The following is a 19,158-nucleotide window of genomic DNA, read 5'->3' on the forward strand; positions in this document are numbered from 1 at the left end:
ATCGGGAAATTTGAATTACTTTCTGGTAACGAAATTACAACACATTGTCTATGGCGCAGTGTAATACACATTTTATCATGCATAACCATTATAACTCGCAAACGCAAAATCGGAATCAATTGAAATTTTGGGAAGAAGCTTTTTTCGTAGATATCTATTGAAAAAATGTCATAAAAAGAGGATGTGAGGTGGATCACGAAATACTGCTTTAAAGGAGGATTTCGTGATCCTAGCATCCTCTTTTTATGACATTTTTCAGTAGATATCCACGAAAAACCCTTATTCCCAAAATTTGAGTTGATTCCGATTTTGCGTTTGCGAGTTATGCATGATTATGTGTATTGTACTGCTCCATAGACAATGCGTTGTAATTTCGTTCTGGTATACCAAACGAAATTCAAATTTGACGATATTTTTGCTAAAAGAATTAATCTGCAAGAAATATTTGGTACATCATACATTATGTAGCCAGAGGTTTCCACTGGTACAAAAATCTCAACTTTTTTTGAAAAAAGGGGGAATGAGGCTGTGAATCACGAAATGTCCTTTTAAGTCAATGTTGTAAAATAAATTAAACTGTTTCTCCTCAACTTTAGACCTTGCAGATCTTTCAGAGAGTATAGAACTATAATAATTATAGAATCCTTGCTGCAGCTGTTATTATATAGTACAAAGAACAAAGAACTTTTCTATTTGTTTTAAACATTTGCTCAAGTTGAATAAGTTCTAATTCATTTATTTATCTGAGGTAAATATAATATGGAGAATTCAAACACGTATTAATTACTATCGGGATAGTTATAGCTCTTTTAATAATGATCGTGCCCACGAATATATTATTAGTGTTTTGTTGACCAATCTACGCACGAGTTTCGCGTGCCCATGATAAATACGGTAACAGAGCCATATGCATAAACGCAAAAGGCAGGCTGCAAAATTTCGATTGTTAGTTTCCCGCCAACCATGAGTTTAAAAAAAGTTTAATATAAAATGGATCACCTTGTTTTGTCATAAATTTTGATTGCAATAACCAATGTGCACAAAATTTAGTTCCCACGACTCACCATGCTCACGAGAGTTTTACTTCAATATATTTTCCATCTTTTTGTTCAAGACAATTAAAAGGGCATTTCATGATCCACAACCTCATCCCCCCCACTTTTTTCAAAAAAAGTTGAGATTTTTATACCACTGGAAACCTCTGGCTACATAATGTTTGTACCAAACATTTCTTGCAGATAAATTCGTTTAGCAAAAATATCGTCAAATTTGAATTTCGTTCTGGTATATGCAGAACGAAATTACAACATTGGCAGATACACATATTAATGGGCTATTCCAGAAAATAGGTGCACACCCCCTATAGAGGAGTCAATTTTCAATCAAAGAAATGTCCGGATTTCCAAGTTTGCTTTCTGAAAACGACTGGATTTCCAGTTGCCAATGTTACTGGAAAAAGCTTGGAAATCCAATCAAATGAAGGAAAAATCACGGATATGTTGAAAATGAGCTCTCATATTGAGGATTTCTGATTTTAAACTATTTTTCTGCCGGATTTTTTTTTTGCTTTTGGGCACTTTAAAAGTCTGGATTTCCAACAGTCACGACTGGACAAAAAGTCAGGATATCCGAACTCCTCTATAGGGGTTGTGCATCTATTTTCTGGAATAGCCCAATGCATAACTCACAAACGCAAGATCGAAATCAACTAAAATTTTGTGAGTAAGCCTTTTTTGTGGATATCTACTGAAAATCATAAAAAGAAATGCTAAGATCACGAAATCCTCCTTTAAGTTAGCTTTATAACTATAGGGGTATAATGGACCTGTCGAGTACGTCCATTTTGACAGTTTGTTTTATGGTTGTATGATCTGCCTCATCTGCCTGACCAAATGCTTGATGATTGAATGATGATTGGGTGATTGATTGGTTGATTGATTGATTGATTGTTGACTGATATTGCAGTAAAGTTATAATATTAGCGAAGTTGGCATAGCCGATATGAGATATGCAATGGAAGATAAGTTCACAACGTGGATGCAGGAAATGGTAAAAGTACGTTGTACATTTAAACCCATGAGAACTACCTGCCGATTGGTCGAAAAGAAGTTTTTATTATCAATTAGACCAATCGTCAACATTGTTAGAATAATTTCACCACGCAAAAACATTGGGATGAATTATTTGCAAAGCTCCATTCTGATTGGTGATTAAAGTAATGATATCATGTATAATTGACCAATCAGAGGCAATGTTAGATCGGCAAGTAGTGCTCAAGGGGTAATATATAGATTGTTTTAGCAATTGTGCAGTGGGAGGCCTATTAGGCCAAGTAAAAATAAAAACATGTTTAGCATCATGGTGTTTTGAAAAAAGGGAAGGAGGTTTTTTTTCTTTTTTCCCCCCAAACTGCACTAAATACCAATATTTAGGCCTAACGCCTTATTTTGTGTAGGCCTATTCGGCGTTGTGCATGATATCCGAAAATGAGGAGGGGAGGCACTTTTTATTTTCTTGTAGGGAAGGTAGGCCCCTCCTGTGATCACAAAATTCTTCTGAAATGTGTTTTATACATTTGCAAGGCTTATACAAAATTTCAACTTCTCAAACATCTCAGTGAGAGGAAGTTATAGGCCTAAATAAAAATATACAAAATAAAAAGAAATTTGAAAAATCTCCCAAAAAGGAGGAGGACGGGGACGCTAAACTTGTTTATTTTTTTAGTCGGCCTTAGCATGGCTAAGCATTTGAGTCTGGTCTCGTCAGGGCTCAAGTGTGTCTCCGCACGCACTTACGCGGAGCTGAGCGACCTTCTAAACGGAACTTTGCCACTTTGATGAGAGTAAATCGGGGAGTAAATAAAGCGCATAGTGTGTTTCATGTCGAGTTAAATCGGACTTACTGATCTTGATAGGACTAAGTGAATGAACTTCCGATCGCTAACACTCATTGGTATTACAGGGCCTAGCTCGAATTTAAGTGAACAACTTACTCGCATTCCACGGGCATTCCACGCGTTATTTGAAAGCTGATAAAATATTCTAAAGTTTCGCAATGATAAAATGCACTAAGATCCACAACATGCTCATATTACGGCACAATTCTTTAACCCCAATATAGTTTCACATACATTGAATGACCTTTGAAAATTTGAGTACAAAAACTCATACTCTGCAACATGAAGTCAAATTTTGCACTATGATTGTTTAATTGAGGTTATTGAACTATGCCATTGGGATGAGGCTATTATGGTCCATAGTAATGGCTACTATCTTGTTACAAAAAGGACCACCAAGTTATTGTTTTATTAATATTATTTGTTGATTCAGACATTTGAAACTTGTTATGAAGTTGTGGTAAACATTTGAGTAAAAAGGTCAGTGACAGGAGACCTTTAAGCTTGACCATTTTGGCCATACCTTCCGGTCAACACAACTTCAATGGATGATAAATAAATAAACAGATTTTTATCACATTTTTAGCAGATTTTTATAATGCGCTTACCATTTTTCAGATTTTTTTTATCATAAAATTTTACTGCAGCTGTGTACTGATATAAATTTTGGGGAAAGACTTAACCAATACGAAATAGTTCATTTAGAGGGGTCAGTGACACAAAGACGTAACGCCATCTTGGCAATTCTGAGATAAATGAGTTTAAAGATAGTGGTCCACAAAAAGGGGGTCATTCAGTGTGGGCTCCAAGAAAATAGGGGTCATTATGTGTGAGAACGCTACTAAAAATTGGGGATCATTGACGGTGAAAAAATAACTTTCTGGGCAAATGTGTGACATTTTGCATAAATTTTACATTTTGAAGCTGGTAAAATTGCTACAAAAATATTAAATTTGTTCAAAATTCGCGCGAAGCGCGCAAAATATTTCCAGATTTAGTGTAAGTTTCTATATAAAAAAAAAGGGGGACAATTGTGTGTATTATATGCTGATGAGAAAAGGGGGTCTATTGCACTTTTAGGGCGTTTTTCGTATACTGACAAACCCAAAGACATAAAGACTAATTTATTGCAAGATATATGCCCTATACATTATAATTTTTGGAAAACATATTTTTTAATCTTTTTACACAACCAATTATCAAAAATAACATAAATATTAAAATTGTAAGCTAACTCGTAGCCTATATACTCAGCATTCTGACTGCTTAGACCTGTGTCAAGTCTTTTAATCTAGTAGCTATATAAGAAAACATTAAAAATTATTTTTGGACCATTTCCCCTCAAATTGCAAAAATACAAGAAATTTTTGACTTTCATTGCCAGTTAAAAATAACTAAATGATTTATTAATATTAGCTATGTTTCATTTAGCAAAAACAAAATAAAATAATATATTTAATGTCCAAAAAATTAGTGCTGTATTTTTCTGGAATTTGGAGTTGTAAATACCTGTATTTATATGGCATACCTGTACAAAACGGTGGGTTTTTCTGCATGTACCGTGATGTAATGAACTGTTGGCTATCTATAACAACTGGTCATTATTAGACGAAACCGCAATTCATTACTGTTATTCCAAAGTTCAGCTTAACCCTTTATTGCTATGTTTTGAAAACGTGCGGTCAAGTTTTTTCCTTCATAATAATTTATAATTACCGGTTTTGAATTGACCATGGGAAATGTCCAGTCAGCTATCCATGCCATGGCCAACGACACTGTTACGCCACACTTCATTCTACCCGAGCGCACTGATCAGAAGTTTCAACAACGCGTGCGTACCGGCACTGGTCTACGTAGGAGTCTAACCAAAAGTTTTTACCAGGTGCGTAGCACTAGCCTCGTACCCAGTCTGTTACCAATGCCATTTTACACTCCAACTCCAACTCAACCGCTCGCTGTGCGCTGCTCGCTTCGCTTGATTGTCGAGGGGCGTCGCGGTTTACGAACGGGTCTAATTCTACCAGGTGCGTTACTTTAGAACTAGCAATTGCTTTTAAAAACTTTTAGAAATTTACTAAAAGTGAAAGCGCGGCGGCCAGTGTGTCGGTCGAGCCGGCAGACGTATAAAATCGTGCCAATTCCAGCACTGAGACATGCTTACAACTTTTTCTTTCGCTCCATTTTTCCTTGTCAGAACAACTACAGGGCAATCTGGCAACGGAATAGCCTGAGGGCTTTTGTTGGTGACCCAGATATGGTCGCGTTTGCTTCATAGCTTGAACCGAATACAAGGCCGAAAACAAATCACAAGCCAAGGCTCTCAATTTGTTGCATTGTACACTTGTTTGCACCGCACTACTATACTACGCATTCGCTCGCGTGGAAGGTCACGATTTCTGTATGTACTGACAACAACACTTTTTTTTCTCACTTTAAATAGAGCAAATTTTCTATTTTTTTCTTCACTTCGACGCCATATAATGCGCTTGAATTGTTAAATTGAACTAGTTACTTACATGGCTCGTAACAGGAGTCAAGGCACGAGTTAAGGCATCGCGATTTCACCTTAAATGAGGTGAGATCCCTAGTGACTGTGATAGTATTACGCGGTGGGAGTTGATTTGCAGGGCATACAGGCATTGCCTTGTCAAACTTGTTTGCAGTAAGTTTGGTCCTGGCTATCTTCTGTTTGGCACAAGTTCAGTGCACGTCGTGTCTTCGTATATCGGGTGGTCAAATCGGAAGAGAGCTCTCTGGACTAAAATTCTTCAATTAAAAGTCGTCACCCTGGACGAAATTAGGACCTTTACATGTGTATGATGTGAGAAATTGTTATAATCAGCACTAAGGGAGTCAACAATCATAGAAATTACCAAGATTCGAACCAAGGATGATCGTATGCTGCGTATACCAAACAACCACGTGACTTTATTCTGCTAGCCACTGGTAAAAATTTGTCAAAATTACGGAACATATTGGACTCCTCATCATCATGATAGACCTAATGTTAATAGTAGGCATACTTGTTGCCACGTTGCTGGCATGGAATGCCCTTAACCGACTCCTTCCACGCGGTCATGTTGATCCGCAAAACAAGGCCATTATGGTCACTGGTTGTGACACCGGATTTGGCCATGCATTGGCCAAACGATTGGATTCTTTAGGATTCACTGTTTTTGCTGCGTGTTTAAATAGTAAAGGTTTGGGAGCTGACAAACTGAGGTCTGAAGCATCTTCAAAATTGGTTATTATGCAGATGGATGTTACGAACGATGACGAAGTCTTGGCGGCAGTGGAAACGGTGAAGAAACACATTGCGTATCCCGAAAAAGGTAAACTTTTAATATTCCAATCAATTCCATATAATAAAGTTGAAAAATAATGACTCAAATTAGAGCCCGAACCCAGTGTCACCTGCCAATATTTTAGAATAATTGCAAGGAAGAGATTAGATGAGTTACTAATATGGGAGGAGGCCCGTAGTCAATGCTGAGAAATGCGACGCAACAACCCCCTTAAAGAGTCCACCAAGAACTTCAAGAGGTCCATCTCCCTTCACTGGGGTCTTGCATGATGTAGGCAAATGTACTCCCAAAACTTTTTTGGAAACGTGCCGCGGCAGTCACTGGTCAACATGGTCAAGATTCACTTTCAGTCTTGTATAAAAAGACACCCCCCAAAAAACCCCCAAAAAACCACCCCAAACACACATTTGAATACGGACTTGATTTGGCTTTTGTAATCTAAGGCCATGCGGGTGTGATGTGAAAACGCCGTGTAAATGCGAGAGCTGCGCTTCATTTATATATGACACCTGATTACATGTAATTTGAAGTTCATTCAGCTTCACTCTTAGAAAAAAGGTTCCAAGTAAAAACTACTAAAAATGTGCGTAAGAATTGTAAGGGGCCCTGTTTGTAAAACCTTAATTAGTTCTATAAGGCTTCTGCAGAAAGCCCATGCAAAGAGAACCATTTCGCTATTAACGTGAAACATTCTGTACAGGCCAGAAAGAACCATTTTGGGGCTCATGTAATGTCCTAGAATGCTGGCTATGTATACCCCTAGAACCGGGCCTCGAAAGGGGTGTCATGATTAAAAGGACCAATGATAAAAAAAAGTCAAGGGCCGGTTTCTCGAGGCTCGGCTAGTAGCAAAAATATAAGGACCGGTTATACCTACCATTCTAATTTTTTACTATGTTGACCAAACTTTTAACATATAATAAAACCACAAATATTTTGCTTGTCATACCCCATTATTAAATTAATGAAATAGCTGTTTGAGACCTCAAAGCCATGGTAAGGGAGAAAACGGGGTAGAGGAATACGGTGTACGGTGCTGCTGACTTCCTGAATTCGAATTTCACACATTTATCTGACCTTCCTTAATTTGCTGTCCTGAAGTCTGCTACCCCAGTCCAATGTCATCTTTCAGGATATCTATATGTCAGGGCGGGTCTTCCAGGTTTCCGTTTCTCGTGCTTGGATATCCAATGAAACAGTTTGGATGCCAGCTGAGGAGGCTCCTCGCTTGTGATGGAACAGTTGCAGAACAAATCATGTCACAAGCGTATGGAGTACCGTATAGTCAAAGACGGGGGCATTTATCCTCTCCATCTACACTAATAAGTGAGAGAGATCCCAAGGGGGCCCGGGGGACATGGGGGAGGGGTTGCACATCATAAATATTTGGTGGGTATTGCTGCCCCGGAATTTTGAGGTGGTGGGTCTTTGAGAGCGGACGGCGTACCGGTAAAGAAAAAGGGTGGGGGGGGCATTTTGGGGCTGCGAACATACAAGGGTCTCATTCTTGGCTTTCTTGTTGCAAATCGTCTGAAACGGCAGAAATATGAGGAATGCGCAATTTTGGGATCTTTTTTATAGAGCTGAAATTATCAAATTCAAGGCGGTCTTTATTAGCTCTATTTTGGTCAAATTTAGAGGGTCTTTCGGAGCTGCAAACCCCCCCCCCGTCCCCAAAAAAGGGGTCTTGTCTTTCCGAGGAGCATACCAGTATGAGAGCTAGTATGGTCATTTGTCTTAACCCCCCCCATCATCTTTGCCCTTAAAATGAGATAATGCTCAGATAAGATACAGATAAAGGCAAATGTGACGAAGCCTGAGATGGCGAGAGACGTAAACAGAGACGTGCTCTTCATATCAACATAAAAATGAGTACTAACGAAAAACTCCTAACTTGTTGATAAATTAACCGATTAATTAGCCCAGATGTATAAATGTGACCGTACACCACGAATGAGCCGTAAATGTCCTCAATTGTATTATGAGTTACAGTGTAAAAAGGGCATGAAGGTCGTATTCATAGGTACCTCTATTTGGTGCTACGTGTACCTCATTTAATGAGATACACGTAGCACCAAATTGAAATGAATATGACCTTCATGCCCATTTTACACTGTAACTCAGAATACAATTGAGGACATTTACGGCTCATTCGTGGTGTACGGTCACAAATATTTTAAGTGTATGGCCTACAATCCGCGAAATTAATAGTTGGCACACTTGCACTAAACAAGGGAAACGCGGGCCCTATTAAAATTGGGGAGGCGAGGGAAACATGCATGCAATATATGTGAAGTACAGACGCCCCCCTATATCTCACCCTTCCCCACCTGTCAATGTTGGAGGGTCTCACGGACCTGTTGACAACATGGCTTGGTCCAACATTGAATTGGGGGAGCGGGGGCAGAGATATACCAAAAGACAGGCAAAGTGTGCCAACCTTTTTTTCGTGGATTGTAGTTGCAATTTTGTTTAGTCGTTGCCGTAGTGGTTAGATTTTATTCAAATCTTCAACTGGAGACAAGGACAAGTTCAAACTGGACACAATATCATGTTAATAATACAACTTGCCGGGCCGTTCAATTTGAGCCCTGGAAAAACTTTTCATAGGTTACATTATTACATAAAATCGGCAAAATAATTTAGTTTTACAATTTTCGTTGCACATGTTGCATACTTTAATGCTTTTTAATATTGAACGTAAAATAAGTCATACATGATAATTAAGGGTAGCATAAATAGACTGGTGAACGCGAATGTCACCTGTGTTAATGTCATGTGTGAGTTCCTTGGGAGACCATCAAATTTGAGCCCTGGAAAAACTTTTCATAATTATAAAGCTACATAAAATCGGCAAAATAATTTTGTTTTACCATTTTTATTGCACATGTTGCATACTTATCATGCTTATTGAACCTAAAATAAGTCATGCATGATAATTAAGGGAAGCACAAATAGACTGGTGAACGCGAATGTCACCTGTGAGATGTCATGTGTGAGTTCCTTGGGAGAGTCTGAGACTCTGAGCCATGAAAGTTCGTGGGCTGGACCCATTTATTTAAAGTATTTTTTACGAGTAGCAAAACTGTTAGGTGAAGAGAGTACACCCCCTCAGTAGCGTAGCCAGCGGGGGCAGGGGGCAGAGTGCCCCCTGACAAAAAATGAAAGAAAAAGTGCCCCTCTGACAAAAAAAAAATGAAAGAGAAAATCAGGAGGGCAAAAAAAGAAAAAAGGCAAGGAGCCCCTTTTCTAGCAAAATTCAGGGCCAAAATAGTGTAAAATATAAAAATTTTCCGCGCTACGCGCGCACATTGTAACAATAAAGCCCTTTTTTAGCCGGATAATGGGCGAAAATAGTGTAAAATACCATTTTTTTTTCAAGCTACGCGCGCACATCATCCCAATAAAGCCCTTTTCGGGAAGCTCGAAGACATAACAGTCTCTATGTATTGTATGATGTAACTCCAATTTTCGTCTGTGCCCTCAAAATTTTATTTTGCCCCCCCCTGACCAAGAAAGCTGGCTTCGCCCCTGCCCCCCCCCCTCCGCCAAATTTTTGCCAAATTTTTTGTCAATACTTAAATAACATTATGTTAAAATATTTGAACCCAGCAAACACAGAAATGTTCTTAAAATGTTCTTTTCAAAACCTTTTAATAACATTTAAATGTCGGGTTATATAAAGGTCATGAAAACGTTTTTAAAACGTTATTGCAAATATTTTGGGCAAACATTTTTCGCAAAATATATTTTTTCAACTCCCAAAATAACATTCTGTTTAGAATGTTTTGTATCAAGTTTTCAAGAATGTTTTTGGAATGTTATTAAACCGTTTTTATACCCTTTATATAACCCGACATTTAAACGTTTTCTGTAAAACATTTTTGTTTGCTGAGCAGTAGATTATCAAAAAATGTTTTTTAAGGTAAAGAAAACGTTTTATACTCTTAATATGCCCTTTATATAACCCGACATTTAAACGTTTTCTGACAACCTTTTATAACCTTTTGCGAATGATGTCGAAAACGTTTTGTGTTTGCTGGGTAGTTGCTCTGAATCGTGTTGCTTGGAAAAACTTTGTAGTCGCCAACTCCGCAGTCGAATATATAATTCATGATATTGGTCAGTGCCACTCGTCATGCTCCTTTCAAAATGAAGACCTGAGAGAAGAAAACCGAAAATTCACTTGGCCCCTCAACATGTATACTAAAGTTGCGTATAGTTTCGTATAGTTTGGTAATGTTTTATACATCTTCAGGGGCCAAAACAAATCTTTCACAACCTTTCATGATGTTTTCACCCTGGAACATGCATTATACATTATAAAACACTACACGTAACTTTAGTGTATACATGTTGAGGGGCCAAGTGGGCTTACGGTCTTCTTGCGCTCAGGTCTTCAAATTAAGAAAACAATGGGTCATTAATAATTCAAAGTTATCTCGTCCCTTTACAATCTCCAACAGGAAACTCGCAATCAATAACCTTATCTCAAAACATGATAAAATGCGAACACTCTTGAAATAGCACGTGCATAACGAGTTTATTCATTTACGATAATCTTCAACTGGGTTTATGAATGTATTGCATTGCAATTTACTAAAGAAGTGTATCTGACGTGGGTGGTATATATTTATATTTTAGATAAATAATATTTATATTGTGTTTACTGAAAGAGGACATTGACTGTGCAACCAACGTCAGAGTGCTTCACGTATTCAAAGTTAGGCTCTTGTTCTTGATAAAGCACGCCTACTTTATCTATTTACGCTATTTACTCCAGGTCCGTGAACTTGTGAAGAATAGATGATAGTTCCCATTTTGTTTTGTTTCACGTATTTTGAACTTTGATTACTCGGGCGAAGAAAATAGTAAAGCAGATATTAACTTTTGACATTTAAATTTAATTGTATACAATTTATATTTGTTATTTGAGGTTATTATCCTATTGGTCGTTGTAATTGTAAATATTTTGTTGCTTGTATCTGTGATTACATACACTGATGTGGACCATAATAGCCTCATTCCAATGGCATAGTCCAATAAATTCAATTAAACAATTATAGTGCAAAATTTGACCTCAAGTTGCAGAGTATGAGTTTTTGTACACAAAGTTTCAAAGATCATTCAATGAATGTACAGATCTTTGTATTGGGGTTGAAGAACTGTGTACTAATAGATGCGCATGTTGTGGATGCTAGTGATAGATTCTGGCGATGAATAATGATCAAATTAGTGGCCATACGCCGAATAATCGACGTAAAATATTCGATGCAGCATATCTTCATTATCTTCCGATTTCCGATTTTATTAAATATTGCAGTACCTATTTTTTAGTATTTCACATCAACAGTGGTGTAGATTTCTTTCGGAATTAAGCAATTCAGTGTCATCTCTTTACATGCATTTAGGCCTCTATATCATGTACATCATGTGCAATTTATCTCGATGGTTGTAATATTGGAGCCAAACTAAGTAAGCCCGTATTGTCATCATGTGAACTTGATTGTAAGAACCACGACTGCATTTTTCAAGGCAGTTCTTGTTTAAATTTCTGAGTAATTGTTTGAACATGTTGAGAGGCCCTAAATTGCCCCTAATTTTGCTGAAACATCAGTGTTCAGCCTTTATTAGGCCATCCAGCTTACTATTAATAGTATACTCACTTGACTAACTTTTTGGTCTTATTTTAAAGTCCCGATTGCGGTGAAACAACCCGCGTAATAACTATATATGAGTATTTGTTGCCCGAAATCGGACAAACGGGACTCTCGGACCTGGTTCAGACCAATTTCAGACTGAATATTCGTTATTCAAATCACTTTTATCTTTTAACTAAAACGTTTGTACCGTACCTTGTAAGTGAAAAACGTATTCGCCATTGATTGTTTGGTGGCGAAAGGTATTAACCTTTTCGGTAAATCCCATAAGCCTTTGCGAGTAGACCTACAACCCAATGCGCACATCGTTTATCGAACATCGTTACTGCGCATATTTGCAAGTCGGCGTGACGTCAAATGACGAGTTCTCAGGTGTACTCTCAAAGGCTTATGGGATTTACCGAAAAGGTCAATTGGCTATCATATATTCAATGACGAATAGGCCCTACTTGTTTCGCCACGGTCAACAAAGATTCGTTATAAAAGAAAAAACAACTTGAAACAGATAAGTAACGAATACTTGATGAATCGAATGACCGACGTCGAATATTGAGACATTAGGCCTATACCGTAAAAATTCGTTAGTAAGCATATGTGCCTATTAACGAGTTGCTCGGACAATAACAAATTTTAGGGTAATTTATTAAACTTTTTCATTTTTTCCTGTACAAATATCTGTAACATGCACAGATACACAGATAAAAGTGTATAGGCCTACTCTAAAATTCGTCCTTTGCAACTCGTTAATAGGCACATGCTTATTAACGATATTTTACGGTATAACGATTGACAACCCCCTCCGTGTCATTGCTTACATAAATATGTTTGTTTGTTTGTTCTATCACAACACCAGAAACACCAGTTTTGGTTACCATAATAACGTGTTATTCTGCCTGACGGGACCTTTCTCAAAAGGACAAAAAAGTTACTAATGATTAAAAAAATTCTATTATTTCTATTTTGACTCGGTGTTTATTTTGAATAAAAATATATTGCAAGTTCTTTACTCGGGTTCAGACTGTCTATCCATGGGTCATATCAAAATCATTATCCGCCCACCAGTTTCCTATATACATTGACGGTGAAAAACGCATGTTTACCGGTAAATCATAATAGGTATGGGCATTATATACTTCAAGTTCACATTCACGGATGGGTGAGTGTCATTATTATGTGTGGTCCCCGCAAAATTTATTGCTAAATTGGAGCAAAATTAGGTCGATGACAGATTATTTCATTGCATGGTTTACCCCCAAATCATGCCATTATGAGCTGGCTTGTTTGAAATGTTTGTGTTTTGTCGATATTTGTGGGCATTTAAAATAAGCTTCTCATTCCATGAGGGGGCCACATAACTTTGGGTATCCATGATTTGCGGCCACTGACATGACTGAGCAATCCCGGGCCAGCAATTTGAAACAATGGATCTTTCGGTGAAATTTGTGACACCAAAAACTAGGGTTATTGGGTAAAAAGCCCCTCAATTAGTGAAAATAAAAAAAAAAATGGGGATCGTCATATTACCAGCGCTGAAATATAACATTTGGCAATGTGTGCTGCGATACCGTTTTAGATGTATTATGTAGTTTAACTTGTTTAAAATTATGACAATATTTTGAAAAATATAATGCAATAATGTAGAGAAAAAACCGCAAGGTCCGTCGTATCGGTGAAATGATTGCCATTAGCATGATTTGGTTACTGAAAAGCAATGCATTAGGATGAGAGGGAGTTGATAAAAGACCACTTCAGTGAGTGCGTATTAGTTTGAGTTTCGACGATTTTTGTGTTTTGGGAACTTTTGGCTAAAGATTCACGATGGGCCAACTTTCCGACAAATGTGAAAACATTTTGGGAATAATATAATAATCCACCTATTTTCACACAAAAAAGAGGACATTAATATCAGAAGGCCGAAAATGAGACCCATTTTAGCGGCACTATGCCGGGCCCCGTATAGCCATTTGTACCGAGGACTCACGAGAATGCCCTAAAACTGGCTCGGGGTGCAGGCGCTTCATTTAGCTGCTGACATTTTTGGTATATCGATGGGTGGGTTTTCAGAGAAGACCAACGCTTGGGCGCATTTGGGCAATAATGCACTGAAAAGTATAAAATTTTCGGTAAATTGGGCGCTACTTGGATGCGTATTGGGAAAAATTTGTGTAGGGGGGGGGGGCTACCCATATCATGGATACCGGGTTGCAAAAACAGCAAAAAGTAGGTATTGAGAAAGTTAGCATCAAAAAGTCTTCGTGGCACATCGTACAAAATTGTTCGAAAACAAATCCCGGTTCGTTAACCTGAGTATTTTGCTTTCTGTGTAACATAAACAAATGAATGTTAGTGCAAAATTCTAATTTTAAAACTAAAACGTTTTGATAGTACATCAAGTTCATGATCCAGACGTGTGCTATTCCAGTTAAACCCCCCTGTGGAACTTAGACATGCCCTTAATCTCACATGTTTCAAATGGGGTGTATGGTAAATGGGTGACTCCATTTGAAATCTACACCCCCTGTGAGATTAAGGTCATCATGTCTTCCATAGGGGTGATTGATTTCACCTGGAACAGCGCAATCAGAGGTTGACTGAACCAGGGATATGAGACACTACCGATTCACACGCAGCTGACATGACACTTTTCATGAATAAGTAAATAAATGAAGCTAATCATTCGTGCAATGTTTTCTTTTATTTACTATTTTGTAAATAATCGAATATAAGAATGAATTGAATGACGCGGTACAAAGTTCAATGTCTTCAAAAACATGCGATTTTGATATTGACACAACTGTGCAATGTGGTTTTTGGTTTTGTTGGTTAGCCACTGGTCACTTTTACCATAGACCATTGCTTTTACAGAACTGGACATGGACATGGCAGATGGTATAGTGGAGGTCATTGAACTTATGTAATCCTGATGGGAAGCCGTCAGCATGTTCAAGACAAATTGCTGAAAAGGCAATTCTGCAAAGAAGTACCCCCCCCCCTCCCCACAACCTCTATCATCCTTGTTTAGCCTAACATTCATGCCAACAACAAGCTACAACAAAATAATACCCATTTTGCCCGGACGGTCCGGCGAATAGCCACTGACCTATACAAGGGGTGGAGGCTGGTCGTGTACCGAATTTAAAACTGCCTTATCCCTAATTACTACCTTCACCGACATCACCGTAAATTCAAGTTGGGAACTACTAATTACCTACCACCACTCCTTCTCCTATCTATTTTTTGAAAGAAATGTCATGAGGATTTTTAATCTTTGTCTGCATACAGTATAAAAAGTATTTAAATAATTTACTGAAAACCTTACGTAGCATTAAGACTGTTAATTAACCATATGTTGGTAACGCCGTCATGGTCTACATACGATTTCGTGTGTATGTTCATATCTGCATTTTACATGGTCAGGGTTTGCATCAAAAGCAGAGTAGTCTTTCCGGTGCCCGGGTCTCCACCCAACAATTCGCTCATTGTATACTGCCAATGATACAATGATGTAGTGTAGTAGTACATGCCGTATACAAAAACTTCTTCCAAACAAAACATTTGAAAGAAAACGTTTAAATAACGTGCATGACTGCAAACGTTTTGAGCAACATTTGTTGAAACGTTTTATAACATTTAAAACACAACATAAACGTTTTATACCAACCTTCCTACTGTCGTACATGCCCATTTTAAAAAATGGTCATAATTTAGTAAGGTGGGGTAACTATTACACCAAAAAGTTCGGAAAATACCAGAAAGAACCAATTTAGACCTGAAAAGGCTATACAAAGGCATGCCAGAAAGAAACGTTTTGCGTTTCTTCAATTTTCAAGAACCTTTTCTAAGGGTTCTATACAAGTTATACAGGACAGTATAGAACCTTTTTCTAAGACCGCTATTGGCTCAATACTGTTTATATTAGTCATCAAAGTATGTTGAATTATTATCGACTGGTATTTTGATATTTATAGAAACTATGATAAATCAAATCTATGGCTTTCAAATCTTTTATGAAAATAATAACATTCAATATACAATGTAGTTTTATGGCGTATAGAAAGAGTCGGTAGACTATGAAATTTGAACATAAACATGAAAAATATAATGATAAATCGTTTCTTTGTAGTACACACATACTGGATAGGTCAACCAACTCGCATATATAACTAGAGCTGCAAAAAAGTCTTTCTTTTATCTCTACTTGGCTACCGTCATGTGTCAGAGTTTGTCTGATAAAATGTCAAATCTTTTATTTGATATTGCATGGCATGCTATGCATTTTGACATGCCAGTATTATTATATTAATTATTAGGGTTGTTATCAGAGGCGGATCATAGATGGATACTTAGAGTTAAAATTTGCCGAATTTTTCGATGAATTTAATAGTGTTATTAACTCCCGGTTATCCGGCGTGATTTGGTTTTAATAACTCATACACAACTTTAAAGGCACTAGTGTTTCACTCAATCTAAAAGAAGAATCAAATCAGAAATCTAACATCATTAAAAAAATCAATCAGAATTTCGCATTTTTGTACTAAATGTAAGGCCAAAAAAACTTCATGTTTTGGTACTTGTCCCCTCCCTCCTCAATTTTTGATATTTGTCAGTTTTTTGTTTGTTTTAGATTTTTCAAGACATTTTAACACTTTGGAATGCTTTAGGAAAACTTTATACACATATATATAGGCCTTAATATGTTTATTAGAGAGTCAATACAAATCACTTTCAAGTTTCGGAGGATGTGATTTCCATTGAGCCCTTTGTTTCAGCTTTCAACATGAAAATTCTTGAGTATTTCCAAGTATGTCATTGGTGGTATTTACTAATAAATGCCGAAGATATTTCCCATTGTGCCACACACACAAAATATTAGGCCTACTACCATTCCAAGTACTAGTACTTGTCAATGCAAAGTAATGAAACATGATCTTCATCCACGATTCCACGGCGTTGTCTTTTTTAAAGACAGTTCTTGTTTAGGTACTCTATAGGGGTGTATCCCTCAGAATCTCACATTTGAAAAAAGAAAAAAGGGTCTCCTGCTTTCGAGCACTGTTGGAAAATACAGAAAACTAATATATGCTAATTTTACATTAATTGAAGGGGGGAACTTTCTCCCTTCCAATATCTGTGATCATATTCGCAGTCGCGTCACTTGCAGAGTAATTTTAATAGGCTAGTGCAGTATCCCTAGGGCTCCCATTCTATTTAGGCTGATTAAATGATTTAGTTCTTGTCCAGAGGATTTTCATGAATATAAATATGAGGGAGGGCGTTAAAGATCTAGGCTACATTGCAACTTGGATGTACGGCCTACATGATATACGTTTTATCATCTCATAAGCGCATTTTTTGACATATGGAATGCCCATATCAATAGGTTATATTATTATTACAATACTGAAATATTTTAGAAATTAAAAAAAAAAGTATTTCAACAAGCGACTAATTTTCGTCGGATTTATGCAATTTTTTGTTGTAGTCCATATAAAAATAAGCGAATTATTCAGTTTGCTATTTGGCATATGGGCCTACCTAATACGTTTGCCACCTCAGAAGTGCATTTTGACATGGAATGTCCATTACACGGCCGTTTTTAACGTCTACTTTTATCGAAAACAACGAAAACTGAGGGGGTAAACTATTAGTCTCGTATATACGTTTGTGGCGTGTCAGACGCCTACACAGCGAATGCCCACCGTTACTGATGAGTACGTTGAAGATATGGACACGTAATACGCTTTAAGCTTACTGAAAGTTAAGTTTTTAAGCTTACTGAAAGTTAGGTTTTTAAGCTTACTGAAAGTTAAGCTTCCTTAAAATCCCATTAGATCATGGTTATATAATAGTTAAAGTGTCCAATATCTTCAATTTAACAATAATTTTGTCTCTAAGCTAAAGCAATTAATGTAAGTTTAATTGAATCTATTCCAAAGTGAAAGTCCGATTCTTGAAGACCCGGTCAGTAAACATAAACTGTGACGGTGAATCTGAACATACCGATGCACGCTATTTTAGCCTATTTAACATCGTAAAGAAGTACGACACAGCAAAATGTACAATTTACTCCAGATTTTAGGCCCGTAAAAAATAAGTTACGTAGCTGGTTAAAATAGACTAAAACTTATCGTGTATTGTTGCGTACATAATTGGTCTTTCGTAGGAGCTTAATGATGAAATCGGAACATACCGGTAGGTTATTTCAGCATCGTAAAGTACTACGGAACCCAGTACAGAACAAGATATTAGACAATGTAGAATTTTATCGGGAATTGCTACGGAACCCGATTGCTACCCCGTAAATTGCTACGGAACCCGTAAATTGCTAAGGAACCAGTAAATTGCTACGGAACCCGTAAATTGCTACGGAACCCGTAAATTGCTACGGAACCCGTAAATTGCTACGGAACCCGTAAATTTGCTCCGGAACCCGTAAATTGCTACGGAACCCGTAAATTGCTACGGAACCCAAAAAATTGCTACGGAACCCGTAAATTGCTACGGAACCCGTAAATTAATACGGAAATTTTGGCCCGTAGAGCATTTAGTTACGTAGCTGGTTGAAACAAGCTAAAACTCATCGCGTAGCGTTACATTTGTAAATCGGACCAAATTTATTCTTCGGAAGAGTGCGACGATGATATCAGAACATACCGATACACTATTTCGGCATTGTAAAGAACTACTGAAGGACAAAATATAAAAAATGGAGAATTTATCGAGATTGGTAAAAACAAGCGAAAAGTCATAGCGTATCGTTACGTATCTCACACGAAGCAAATTAATGCTTCGTAAGGGTTTGACAACAAAATCGCAACTCACAATGATTTCAGTCAGCGCACACACACTACATGTTATACTTTTGGGTTTCTATGTAGAGTTTACATGTACATGTACTGTACTGTAGTACAGTATCATGAGTGGCTATAGTGCGTGTATTATCAGTACATGTCATATCATTTCTGCAAAGTATATGGACTGTGACACTGTTATGCTCGCACAAATTATTATCATTAGCATCTGTTTTACTTGTAAATAAAGCGAGGATGATATTATTAACTGTTTTTATGTTCCAATATTCTGACTAAAATACGCTATACCGTACGGTATGATTCGCATTTTGTGCAGTGAGTGAATTTAGTGATGGTGTACGGACATATGTTGTCTATTATCAAGCATCTAAGGAGTGTGAACGGTAACTCTTGGATAGCATTTTTATCTAAAGCTTCTGGTTTACTTGAAAAAATTAATAAAATATAATTGGGAGTGTTTTTGTGGGTCTATTCTAGTGATCAAA

At 37.3% G+C, this 19,158-nt stretch overlaps 1 protein-coding gene across 3 annotated transcripts in view; it reads left to right on the forward strand.

Moving 5' to 3' along the window:
• Nucleotides 1-4,928: 4,928 nt before the first annotated feature.
• The window catches only part of LOC140141237 (D-beta-hydroxybutyrate dehydrogenase, mitochondrial-like), a 42,794-nt gene continuing 28,564 nt past the window's right edge, over nucleotides 4,929-19,158 (forward strand). For all 3 annotated transcript variants that reach the window (XR_011857381.1, XR_011857382.1, XM_072163041.1), the window contains exon 1: nucleotides 4,929-6,228. Coding sequence is in view for 1 of the 3 variants with exons in the window: in XM_072163041.1 (XP_072019142.1) it covers nucleotides 5,889-6,228 (340 nt within the window). In the remaining 2 variants the exon portion in view is untranslated. The remainder of the gene's footprint in view (nucleotides 6,229-19,158) is intronic.

The sequence above is a fragment of the Amphiura filiformis genome, chromosome 19, assembly GCF_039555335.1.
Source record: "Amphiura filiformis chromosome 19, Afil_fr2py, whole genome shotgun sequence".
Lineage (NCBI taxonomy): Eukaryota > Metazoa > Echinodermata > Ophiuroidea > Amphilepidida > Amphiuridae > Amphiura > Amphiura filiformis.